Raw genomic sequence first — 13,574 nt, forward strand, 5'->3', positions numbered from 1 at the left:
GGCTGGATGGAGTCACCGAAGCAGTTGGTGTGAGCTTAAATGGACTCTGGGGGATGGTAGAGGACAGGAAGGCCTGGAGGAACATTGCCCATGGGGTCGCAATGGGTCGGACACGACTTCACAACTAACAACAACAATGTTCACACAAGTCTCAGTCCACAGAGATAGATGTTCAGACTGACCAACTTAATGGAAAAATGCTATTATAATGCATACATATGCATTATATATAATATATATGATGCATATATATTATATATGCTATTACTTTCACATGGATTCCTTCACATTGACATTGAGTATCCATGAATGAGATATATCTCAGCTTCTAGAGAGTAATATCTATAAATACTTCCTTCCTCTATTTTCCTCTGCCTTGTGTATCACATGGGGCTTCTACTGTTGTTATCTCTGCTAGAAATGTCTGGATGTCTGCTAGAAGTTGTCAGTGATTGATGTGTGGTTCTTATTGACAATGAGATTATTTTGCTTCTGCAAAAATAAAGTGTACCTAAGAAACAATTAAGACTTTGTTTGCTGAGTTAGAGGACATACTACTTAACAGTTGCAGGGGGATATTTTTAAGAATGTTGAAACCAGATGACAAAGGGTCCACAACATTGTCTGGAAATATGAAATATGCTGATTCTCTCATTTCATATTTCACATAGTAATTTGGTTCTGATTATTTGAACATCTGGAAGCTGGAGGCAAGGAAATAGCAATTCCATGTTCACCCAGGAGGTGGCAGAAACATATCACTTATTGGCAGAAGTGACTCCAGAAACATACTGTATATTGGCTGGTTTGTGATGATGCCATGAGTTCAATCATGTTTAAATCTTGGCAATTCTATGGACCAACTCCCTCTGCATTTTCCAAGTCCTGTACAGCTTTTTTCAATTGTTTTACGTTTTGGCTGGTGTCAGCTTTGGGGGGGGGGGGGTATCTAGCCACCATGTTTTTTGGCTGCCTCATTTCTTTTCACAGCTGACCATTCTGATCATAACTTCCTTTTCCCATGAATGTGATAACATAACACAGCCAAACTACCAGTAAGTAAGGTGGCATTTGGTGATTTGCCTTCCAGTGATATGCCTGGTTTTATATGAATCAAAACAAGACTTAATGAAACTCACTTAAACATTTTTGCAACTCAGATAATTGCTTTGTGGTGTTAGTTTATGATTGCATGGAATATTTTTTTTGCTTAGCTAGATAAGATTCATGCAGAATTTTTTATTTTATTTTTGTAGCACAGCGTGTTATTTTGAGAAGATAAAGTTAACAGTAATTGGCTTACAAGAGACTTTTGTGAGGCATATGATCAGACCTGGATTTACCATGCCAAGTTAAATGTTGTACAAAATTAACAGCAGATTTGAATTCTTGGTGTAAAACAAAACACTATTTTTTTTTAAATCCCTCACTGAAAAAAATGGCAAAAAATTAATTTTCACCCCATTAAATGACATGCCATAGTCCAGTTGTTCTCAACCTGTGGGTCGGGACCCCTTTGGGGGGGTCGAACGACCCTTTCACAGGGGTCACCTAAGACCATTGAAAAACACATGTTTTTGATGGTCTTGGGAACCGAGACACCAATTTTATGGTTGGGGGTCACCACAACATGAGGAACTGTATTAAAGGGTCACGGCATTGGGAAGGTTGAGAACCACTGCCATAGACCTTTCTCTATTTCGAACCAATCAGAGTTTCCATACAGTGTGGCTTATTGATTTGTGTACAGCGACTGCATCAACTTGACCAGATGTGTTGGCTGGTTAGTGAGGATAGAAAATGGCCCAAGCTGGTAGAGGTGCTACAAGAGGTGGAAAATTAAGGAAACTCCTCCCCCTCCCCCCAAAATGTTATGAATCCTAAGAGAGCACAGAGGCAAGGAAATAACATAGATTGTCAGGTTACACTTCTCCAACTGAGTAACTGTGAATAAGATCCTTCTCAGAGAGCAATGGAAAAACAACTCCAGCTATTGTTTAGATTTCACCTTGTTCAACCATAATTTTTGCAGTTTCAGAAATTAGCCTTATTGTGTTACACTGTCTAGAACACTCAGAAAATTCAAGAGATACTATATTTATCCATAGAATTGAATTCTTTATTGGCCCAAGTGTGATTGAGCACACAAGGAATTTGTCTTTGGTGCATAGGCTCTCAGTGCACATAAAGAAAAATAAAATACATTCATAAAGAATCGTAAGATACAACCCTTAGTGATAGTCATAGGTTACTAATAAGCAATCAAATCATACTAGGAAGCAAATAAAACAATATTAATTGTAAAGATACAAGCAACATGGTTATAGTCATACGTGGGAGAAGATAGGTAATAGGAAGGATGAGAAGAATAATAGTAAAGTTTTAGTAAATAATTTGACAGTGCCATGGGAAATAGTTGTTTAGCAGAGTGATGGCATTCAGGAAAAAGCTATTCTATTCTATTCTATTCTATTCTATTCTATTCTATTCTATTCTAAAGAACTTTATAAAGAATTCTATTCTATCTACCAATAGGAAGCAAAAGCCCCACCTCCAAATAACTAGCTATTCTCTGAGAAGAAAGAAGAGTTGTAGGAACCTACCATTTTCCCGTGGTTTGGTCTGGATGTCATTGAAAATTAGCTTGAAGTTTAACTATTGCTTGGGTGGATCTGCTGGCACAATAAATGTTATGCTTTTCCTCTCCTTTGGCTTTCCTGCTCTATCCATATTTACCTTTTCCTTTGTCACATGGCCAGGTGTGAAAACCAAGTTCAGGGACTATGCTTTGCATTGATGTTCTCTTCACAATAAGAATTAGCTTGTCAGAGGCAACGTTGGTTACAGCATCTCTACCGAGAATGCTATAAGGTGTGAAGGGCAAATTATATGGCGCATATTTTACCCTCACATTTTATGATTGTTCAGCCATGGGCTGAATCATGTCCGCTGGTCTTGGGCAGTGTGGGCAAAACATTTGGGCTTGCTGTGTCAGAATTTTGGAATAGGCCTAACTTTACTCTCCTGGCACGTCACAAACAAAAGAGAACCAATTCTCTCTCCCGCTCCCCATCTAGGCCCACCCTGGACAGTGGCACTCAGTAGCAATGGTGAGACGAGGCCTGAAGTTATGACCCAGGTCTTGAAGTCAACCTCAGCCCTAGTACTACAGCTGCCACTCAAAAAGCCCATCTTGGTCATTCCACACATGAGCCCTGGGAAACAGCATGATTCCCAGCATCCCCCAAAATCTGTTGCATGCTGCTTGCTGTCAGCAGGGGTGGGCTGCTGGGGGTTTGCATGGGTTCGGGTGATCCTCTACCTAGGATTCTGCCCATTTCAGTGAACCCCCAAATTCCACCCCTGGCTGGCCACGCCCAACCCACCGCTCCCAGGAGTCTCCACGCAGCCCATTCATCATGCCAGGTAAGTGCAGGGCCCAAATGGAGGCTCGTGTAGAGGGGTGGAAACAGGCTACCGGAGGTTCCAGAAGTCTGGAAACGGGCTGGGGGGAGCAGTTTTCGCCCTCCCAGAGAATCCAATAAAGCCTCTGGAGTCTGGAGCTTGAGGAGGGCGAAAAATGCTTCCCGTCCCCACCGTGGTGCAGGAGGCCGACTAGGCCATGCCTACCATTGACAGGTTCCTGCATCCTACCCAAGACTGCTCCATGACAAGGACTTCATTCTTGAAGCAGCTTCAGGAAATGCTATTCTATGCCTTTTTTCACCTCCAAAAATTGCACGAAAGCGCACCCCATCCCTACACAATTTTGGGAGGATTCAGAGGCTGCATGAGAGCATACCCCATTCTCACACAGCCTCCTCAGTTTGCATGAAAATGGGATTTTGATGAATGCTGGCACGTCACATTGCGATGTGTCACCTTTGGACATGTGTCACAGGTTCCCCATCACTGGTCTAAAACCTTTTCCAAAAGCAATAGGTTAACATGTTCCAAACAAGGAACTGAGTGAAAACCAGCCAGTTAGTTCAGAGAGGTAAAAACACTGTTGTGGATATGCTAAATGATCAGCAAATAGCTGAGAAATTTACCCCATAGTTGATTTTGAACAAGGAAATGGACAGGGACCCGTATACTATAAGGAATGGCACAATATCCAAATATATCTTATGAATATAACTTATATTTTATTTACACCTACCTGTTAGCGTGGAAGTCTTTGAGAGAAATACCCAAAGTCCATTGGAGTTGGGCGGCTCAAATAAATTAAAAATCTCATTACAAAACATAATAAATGATTACAAATCATAATGATAATCTCATACTATGAGCTATGAGATCGCCCTAAAGCCACTTGGGTGAGTCATGTGAGTGGATATAATACACTTCCTTCAAAATAAGTTTCCTTTGTGTACATTTTTGAAGAGGTTTTAGGAAACGGTGAATTACTGTACGGGGGAATATGGAAACCAGCGACTGAAAAACTAGATAGCTTCTCTGTAAAGGTTAATACATGTTTGATACCAGTGGAGGGCAGCATGTCACTGTATTATTTTGGCTGAGTTGCAAGCGCTCAGAAACCTCCTATGAATTTACAATTCTTCTGTAGCATTGCATTCCACTTAAGTCCTAGTTTCACTTTATAGGAGTATTTAAAAAAGAAAGGATTTGGAAAAAGTGGACCTTGGGCAAAGGCAACTTTTTGGGATTCATTCAAGGGACTTTTCTATGAAACTACCGTGTTATGGCATCCATTGATTAAATTTAAGTTTTGAATAAGGCAAAAGGGTTTTTTGTAGCTTACAATCATCTAAATTCCGAGGATACAGTTTCAATCACATCGCCATGTGGAATGTTGACCCCCTCCCTGGAGATGCTTCTGTCACCAAAGTAAAGAATAAGACCCCGACAGACTTGGAAAGGAATGCCTCTGCCAATCACAATTCTTTGCAGTCCTCTCTCTATCTCCTCTTTTCAGCCAGGCAGTGGTGGGATTCAAGTAATTTAACAACCGGTTCTCTGTCCTAATGATTTCTTCCAACAACCAGTTTGCCCAACTGCTCAGAAAGTTAACAACCGGTTCTCCCAAAGTGGTGCGAACTGGCTGAATCCCACCATTAGTCAAAGGCAAGCCAGAGACAGTGATTTGCTTTGTTGGTTGGTTGTGCTGGAGAATCAGAGCAATAATGCTGCCTCTTCTTACTTTCTAATAGTCAGGGAGTCAAAAAGAGATTATTCTACAGCCCCAGATCTAGAAACTACACTACATATGGATACAGATGCAAGCAGAACCCTGAAGAGGGATAAGCATCATTAATTAGGTAAAGGTAAAGATTCCCCTCACACATACGTGCTAGTCGTTCCCGACTCTAGAGGGCGGTACTCATCTCCGTTTCAAAGCCGAAGAGCCAGCACTGTCCGAAGATGTCTCTGTGGTCATGTGGCCAGCAGGACCAAGCGCTGAAAGCGCAGGGAGCTCTGTTACCTTCTCACCAAAGGTGATCCCTATTTTTTCTACTTGCATTTTTTACATGCTTTCAAACTTCTAGGTTGGCAGAAGCTGGGACTAGTAACAGGAGCTCACTCCGTTACACGGCGCTAGGGATTCGAACCGCTGAACTGCCGACCTTCTGAATGACAAGCTCAGCGTCCCATCATTAATTAATTAACAGCAAAAAGTCCAAAGCATTTCTGATAACATTAAAATTCAGAGAGAAGACATCCTAGCCTTTTTCTCCTCCTTCCCCGATTCCCCCAAAATGACTAACATCATCCATTAATGCAGGAGTTTATGGGGGGGAAAGTTTCTTCCAGAGGTCGAGGAAATGTCTAAATCAATATAAGAACGTAAGGAATCCAGAATGTGACACAACCTTAACAGAGGCATTTTTCAATCATTGGATGATAAATTTCCCTATTCCTAGCCCAGAGCACAGGAGAATCCCTGGCTTTCCAACTGCCTTCTCCTAGATTATCCTGATTTTTTTTTAAAAAGACAATATATTAAGTACAAGCTGTGTCTTAATGCAGCCTGATGGGCACCTAAAGGCGATGTCGAATCCCCCCGCAGCCAATGAAGACTGCCATCAAGTATTTGACATTGAATGTGGCACATGCACATCGATGGAGGAGTTGAAAGCTACCATTTACAAGATCAGTGACAATAACTATATAGAACTATGGGGGGGGGGGGGGTTGGGATTGCTTTAATATGATTGCTAACCAGCAATTTAGCTCACATTGTTTCTGACAGAGTGTCAGTCTGACATTATGTGAAATGAACGATGAGAAGGAATGCACGTTCTTCTTTTTGGACAATAGCTATCTTTTTTTAAAAAAAAGCTGTGAGCCTTTGAGTTGACAGCTCACTATCAAATGATCGTTAAAAACTGTTTTTTTAAACAACCATGTCAATTTTTTTAACAAAAATAATTGTTATTATTTTTCCTATCATATTCATTTTTACTCTCTGCTACAGAGGTGGGTTTCCATTATTTTTACTATCGGTTTGCTCATGCGCGTGCTTCTGCATGTGCAGAAGCATCCAGGCGGATGAGCGGAGCCTCCCGCTACCACCACTACTGGTTCACCCAAACTGGGCCAAACCGGGAGCAACCCACCTCTGCTCTGCTAGTGCTGTCTCCAGTAACATTCTACAAAGTCCTGATTTGACCTTGTCCTGACTTGACCTTGTTGTTGAATGGGGAGAACCCAATAAGGGTTGGTTACACAAGAACTATAGAGTGATCAACCGAGACAATGGAGAAACCATACCTATCAGTTTAAAAAGCTCATTTCCACTAGATATCACAAGAGATGGTTAGAACGTCTCTGGTGAGTTTGTCAGTGTGCTAGAGAGATAATGACTTGGAAGACATGTTAACAAGGTCAGCCAATGAATAGACATAGCAACTAAGTCAGCCAATGAGGGATGTTTGGAAACTGAAACACTATTTGCTGGAGACAGCTAGGAGCCTGGGCGTGGCTTAGCTTAACTTCTGTACAAAAACTGGTCTGCTGCTCAAAACTAAAACTGAAACTGTTCTTGTCCCGGCTTGTGTTTGTACCTACTTACAATCTCTACTGTCTACCACATTGGAAGAACCAGCATGGGTATTGTGTACATGCCTTATGTGTTGTTATTATGTATGTAAAGAGAAGTTAATGAATCCTGCTGAATCAGTTACCTGTGTGTGCTTTCTGGATGAAATTGCTGCTGCACCCTTTCCTTGATTGCAGTTGAATACTTGGGCTAGAGGCTATAGCACTAATTCCCGTGCAGCATTTAAATCACTGTTAACCAATTCTGATACTCAACATCATTACAATTTTGCATTAAGGTGTACAAAAGGAGAAGAGGGAAAATTGTTTATTCTTGATCAACTATAGCCATGATGGCGAACCTATGGCACGCATGCCACAAGTGGCACATGGAGCCATTTGTCAGGGCATGCGAGGCGCTGCCCTGTCAGCTGGCCAGCGCGCATGTGCGCACTGGCCAGCTGGGTTCACCTTTTTAAAAGCTATTTTTCGCCTTCCCCAGGCTCCAGAGGCTTTATTAGGAGCCTGGGGAGGGAGAAAAGAGCCTCCCCCGCCCCGCCGGAGGCTTCAGGGACCGTCCCTGAAGCCTTCGGAACGCTTAAAACCACCCTCCAAGCAAACCGGAAGTGACTTCCGGGTTGCTCGGAGGGTGGTTTTAAGCGTTCCGAAGGCTTCAGGGACCGTCCGAGGCTTCCCTGATGCCTTCGGAACGCTTAAAACCACCCTCCGAGCAAACCGGAAGTGACTTCCGGGTTGCTCGGAGGGTGGTTTTAAGCGTTCCGAAGGCTTCAGGGACCGTCCGAGGCTTCCCTGAAGCCTTCGGAACGCTTAAAACCACCCTCCGAGCAAACCGGAAGTGACTTCCAGGTTGCTCGGAGGGTCGTTTTAAGCGTTCCGAAGGCTTCAGGGACCGTCCGAGGCTTCCCTGATGCCTTCGGAGCACTTAAAACGACCCTCCGAGCAACCCGGAAGTCACTTCCAGTTTGCTCGGAGGGTGGTTTTAAGCGCTCCGAAGGCTTCAGGGACCGTCCGAGGCTTCCCTGATGCCTTCGGAGCGCTTAAAACGACCCTCCGAGCAACCCGGAAGTCACTTCCCGTTTGCTCGGAGGGTGGTTTTAAGCGCTCCGAAGGCTTCAGGGACCGTCCGAGGCTTCCCTGATGCCTTCGGAGCGCTTAAAACGACCCTCCGAGCAACCCGGAAGTCACTTCCCGTTTGCTCGGAGGGTGGTTTTAAGCACTCCGAAGGCTTCAGGGAAGCCTCTGAACAGTCCCTGAAGCCTCCGGAGGGCCTCCGGGGGGTCGGGGGAGGCTCTTTTCGCCCTCCCCAGGCTCTTATAAAGCCCCTGGAGCATGGGGAGGGCAAAAAAAATGTTAAAATGGGGGGCGCGTTTTGCGCGCATGCGCACTGGGGGGGTCGCGCGTTGCATTATGGGTGTGGCACGCCCGCACTCGACCCCCCTGCGCTCCCCCCACTTGTGGCACGCGAGCCAAAAAAGGTTCGCCATCACTGAACTATAGCATAGTTCGTTGGACCCTTCCTTGTATCCCAATTGGTTCCTCAAGTTTCTTTTGGTATTTTAGCATGAAGTTGGTATAATATGCTCTGATAAGGATACTGTCAGCGTTCCAAATATCATGCAGAATTAAATCAGAGTCCAAGGCAGAGCTATCCTTAAAGTTCCAGTTTAATAAGACAGACATGTTGGCATCAGACTGTGGAATCCCAATTCTGACCAGCTTCCTGGGATTCCACCCAGTTGAAAGTTCATGATCTTATGCCCACACCCATAAATCCATCACATGGTCCAATCTTCTTCAGCCACGCTGGCATCTCCACCCAGCTGGTTCCGGTCAGGTGCAGAGGTGCGGAGACAAAAGATGACCTTGGGCTTCTAGAAAAGAATGACAACAACACATTCCACAATTCTACTCCTTTCTATTCCCCACTCCCAACTACTACTCTAATGAAACAGCACAGTGAAATAATAGAAGGTGTGGCAGGCCAAAGATCCTAAAAGGAACATAACTACAGGCCTGACAGATACTTGGCTAACATAATGAATTGTATTTGATAGCATTAAACAGAATTTCTGATACCGTGTTTTCCCGAAAGTAAGACCAGGTCTTATTTTTTGGGGGGTGGGGGTATATTGTCCCCGTCTTTCTTTTCACTGTCACAGGCCTTCAGGAACTTCTTCTGTGGCCAGCAGGGCCTGCAAGGCATTCCTGAAGGCCTCTGTAGCCGATAACAGGGCTTTGGATCGATCTGGGGCTCTGTTATTGACTGCAGAGGCCTTCAAGAAAGCCTTGCAGGCCTTGTCTTCTGCAGAACAAATGGGCCAAAAAGGCAGATATTGGGGTGTGTGAGGCCAGGCTGCAACTGTCCAAAGGTAAGTAGTAGGGCAGTTCCACCCACCCTTCCATCCCCACCCTAGCTTAATTTTTACCCGTGCACACTGGAGTGGGTAGGGTCTTAATTGGGGCTTATTTCTATTGGGCATGTGTGTAAAAATCAAGCTAGGACTTACTTTTGGGGTAGGTTGTGCTTTTGGGGAAACACTGTAGTACCATTGTAGTTTACCAATCGTAAAGGGACAGAGAAAGTCACTAATATTTAATGGACACAAAAATATTATATCTCTGCCAATTTTTAAAATTAGAATTCCATTCGGGTATTTTAGTATTTAATAACAAGTTTGGATACATACATACATACTGTACATACATACATATATATAATTTTAGAACGTTGATACAATAAATAGCTGCAGCCAATGATGTCTCTCTGACACCTCCATGATGTCATTTATTTTCAACTATAATGACAGGTCATATGTTAAGTGCGCCCTTTGAAAGTGTATTTCAATAATATAGCAGGTGAAGATGCCTTCAGGGCATTTCTGATGCAAGTTTTTGTATCTTTATATCATACTGAGTATCATACTGGGAATTTTTTAACACAATTCCCAAGAGATAAGATTGTACTCAACCTAAGAGATTTTTCTGCATTTGCTGATCAGAAGACTATATGAATGTTTAAATAAACCTGTAGGATAAAATCTTGAGATTTATATTACAGGAATCATCTATTAAAATAGATAATATCTTCTGTATTATCTATTAAAACAGATCTATTAAAATAGATAACCTATGGAAAGATTTAGCTGAAGGTAAATATAGAACTATTTGCAAAGGCTCCTAATTGGAAGCATTCTTCCATCACCACTTGATGTTCCTTAAGCTGTATGATCTTCTACAGGTTAGCCAATATACATTTGCCATGTGCAGCTACCGAGAGAAAAAAGCTGAACCTCAAGAGCTGTTGCAGCTTGATGGATACACGGTAGACTATACAGATCCACAACCTGGTAAGTAAAATGGTACGCTGAGGTTTGTTTGCTTGTTTGCTGAGTGTCAACTTCCTTGATTATAAGCTTAACTGAAGTTTCTGTATGTTTTTATACAGACTGCTTAATTGTGTTGTTTGTGAATTAAATGATCAAGATGATTTTGCTCATTAAAAACAGGTGGCCTAAACCTTAAAGGAAGAAACATATCTCTAGAATACGACTTTTTTTCACCAGCGTAATGGACAGTAGAGAGTGAATTACCAATCTTTGGGGAACAAGGGCAGAATTCAAGAAATTACAAACCAGTTTACTGAATATATTGGTGAAAAACATTGCTCCAGGTAGACGTGGGCTGAACAGTTTCAGTAAGGGTCCAATAGAGCTAAGACTTTCATCACAAACCTTTTACTGTCCTTTACCAGCATCAGAAAAAAGGGAGTGATAGGGAAATCCAATATATATTTTTTTAGTTTCAGAAAGCACTGACCAAAAAAAAAAAAAAATCACCAAGGATTCATGAGATAAATTATTTTGTGATTCTTATGAAGAAGTAACATATTAAAAAACAGACAACATAGAATACAAATAAATGGGATTATGCAATGATGTAGAGTTTTAAACCCAGAGTTGGGTCTCTCCTAGGATTTGTACTTAAATTAGTGCTCTTGATTTATTCCTAAATGAACTCTAATTAAAGATGAGCAATGACACAGATTAGTTAATTGATAGCACTAAAGGGTTGTGAATATCTTTTAAATTATCTTAGTTTAAACACTGGAGTGACATAGTTTTATGTGAGGCAAAAAAAAAACATATTCACATATATTGTATGCTAAAGGATCTGAGCTAAACATGGAATGTTGAAATAGAGTGATTTGATAGCAATCACGCTCATATACTACACCATAATGCTTTACAGCCCTCTCTAAGTAGAGGGCTAAGCAGGTTACAGAATCAGCATAATTCCTCCAGCAATCTGGGTCCTCATTTTATTGATCTCAGAAGGATGGAACGTGTAGTCAGCTTTGAGCCGGTCAGGATCGAACTCCTGGCAGTTGGCAGAGTTTGCCTGCAATACTGCATTGTAACCACTGTACCACTACAGCTCTTGATACTTTGTTAATACTTTAATGAAGCTATTAGCCCAGAGTGAAAAACACAAAGGACAAATTTTGGGTGGCTGATTATTAGGAAAGGATAGATGTTCTCTTTGAAAATTATAAAAGTTATAAAAAAATTAGTGGGGAGACTTTCTCTGTTTCTTACAAACTATCGCAAAATCGCTCTCAGATAAAGAATGAAAGATTCCAGGTAAGCAAAAGAAAGTCATTCTCCTGAATTCAGTACCTCGGTAAATTCTTCCCACCATAGTAATTGTGCTTTCTGGCTTGAATTTAAAGAATCATTTGCTATTCCAGAAGCAGATCTTACTCCTCCTTCAATTTGCAGCTCCTAGCCCCTTCTCGTCCTTCATCCAGTTTTGGTCACCATACTATTTTTTAAAAAATGAGACTCTAGAAAAAGTGCAGAGAAGAGCAACTAAGATGCTCCCTAATGATTAGGGGACTGGAGGCTAAAACATATGAAGAACGGTTGCAGGATCTGGGCATGGCTAGTCTAGTGAAGAGAAGGACCAGGGGAGACATGAGAGCAGTGTTCCAATATTTAAGGTGCTGCCATAGAGAGGAAGAGGTCAAGCTATTTTCTAAAGCACCCAAAGGCCAGACAAGAAATAATGGACGGAAACTGATCAAGGAGAGACTCAACCTGGAAATAAGGAGGAACTTTCTGACAGTAAGAACAATCAACCAATGGAACAGAAGTTGCCTTCGAAAGTTGTGGGAGCTTCATCACTGGAAGCTTTCAAGAAGAGACTAGACTGCCATCTGTCAGAAATGGTGTAGGGTCTCCTGCTTGGGCAGGGAATTGGACTAGCCTCCAGAAGTTGTGAATGCCTCAACACTGGAAGTCTTTAAGAAGATGTTGGATAGCCATTTGTCTGAAATGGTATAGGGTTTCCTACCTTGGCAGGGGGTTGGACTAGAAGACCTCCAAGGTCTTTCCAACTCTGCTATTGTATATTGTATAGATGACCTGCAAGGTGCCTTCCAACTCTGTTAATCTGCAGATTTTTTTTAATGCAAAGGTGTCCTTAAGCAAACATAATGGCGTCTTTTGTTTTGGGAGGATCCATGACCCTGAATGTCAAATGCTAGAAAAACTAAATGAGTGCTTTCTGATATCTCTCAGGTTTGGAGGGCGGCCGAACATTTTTCAATGCAGTGAAAGAAGGAGACACAGTGATTTTTGCCAGCGACGATGAGCAGGATCGTATCCTCTGGGTCCAAGCCATGTACCGAGCTACCGGCCAGTCCCACAAACCTGTGCCACCTACTCAAGTTCAGAAGCTTAATGCTAAAGGAGGAAATGCGCCCCAGCTAGATGCCCCCATTTCTCAATTTTGTAAGTAAAATGTATTCTTATCAAACCAAACAGTTTGGACTTAAAAGTGGCTCGTTCATAGCTACCGGGGGGGGGGGGGGGGAGGCGAGAAGGGTTCAGATAATGCATTTCATATTGCTTTTAGATCTGAGAATTTTCCATAATGTACGGGAAAGATCAAGGGGAAAAAGTTATTCCATAAAAATGCAGAGGAAAACCTAAAATGCAATACTTGATGTATGGATGCTAGAATTTTCCAACTCCTAACTTGTTCTGGCTGTTTTTTTCATGATCACACTCTCCTTTTCAGTATTTTTGGAACAAACCCCTCTATTGGGGACAATCATTCATAAAAGGCCTTTTATAAAAATTGATTGCTAATAATTCAGCTTAACGAACAGCTAATAATTAGCCACTAAAGACTATTGCTCTAATTTGGCTTCCTCCAAAGTGGGATGAAAGGAAGGAAGTTATACATAAGTCTACCAATCTCCTTGTTTTAGAAAGGAAGCAGGCTGAGCCCTTCGCTACGCTCGATATGGCCATCATCTACCTCTTCTCCACTTGCTTGTCCTACCTTACTAAAGTTGTCCTACCATGGCCACTTTCTGGTTCTCTACTCTGGGCAGGCTCTATTGCTTTACATTGGAACCTACTGAAGAAGTCTGTCTACGGAGATTCTCAGTCATCCAGGTCATGGTTGTCCCAAAGGTGCTTTTTTCAGAACTGAAGAAGCTTCTTGGATGAGAAGGGAAACACCTTCAAGGAAAAACAAAGTCC

At 42.3% G+C, this 13,574-nt stretch overlaps 1 protein-coding gene across 7 annotated transcripts in view; it reads left to right on the top strand.

Annotated features, from left to right (window-relative positions):
* CADPS (calcium dependent secretion activator) overlaps positions 1-13,574 on the top strand; it is a 492,613-nt gene that overhangs the window by 265,640 nt on the left and 213,399 nt on the right. For all 7 annotated transcript variants that reach the window (XM_081935645.1, XM_081935646.1, XM_081935641.1 and 4 more), the window contains exons 10-11: positions 10,262-10,370; positions 12,603-12,815. In XM_081935645.1, coding sequence (XP_081791771.1) covers positions 10,262-10,370; positions 12,603-12,815 — 322 coding nt within the window. The remainder of the gene's footprint in view (positions 1-10,261; positions 10,371-12,602; positions 12,816-13,574) is intronic.

Source organism: Natrix helvetica, assembly GCF_964273705.1.
Source record: "Natrix helvetica genome assembly, chromosome: 1".
Taxonomy (NCBI): domain Eukaryota; kingdom Metazoa; phylum Chordata; class Lepidosauria; order Squamata; family Natricidae; genus Natrix; species Natrix helvetica.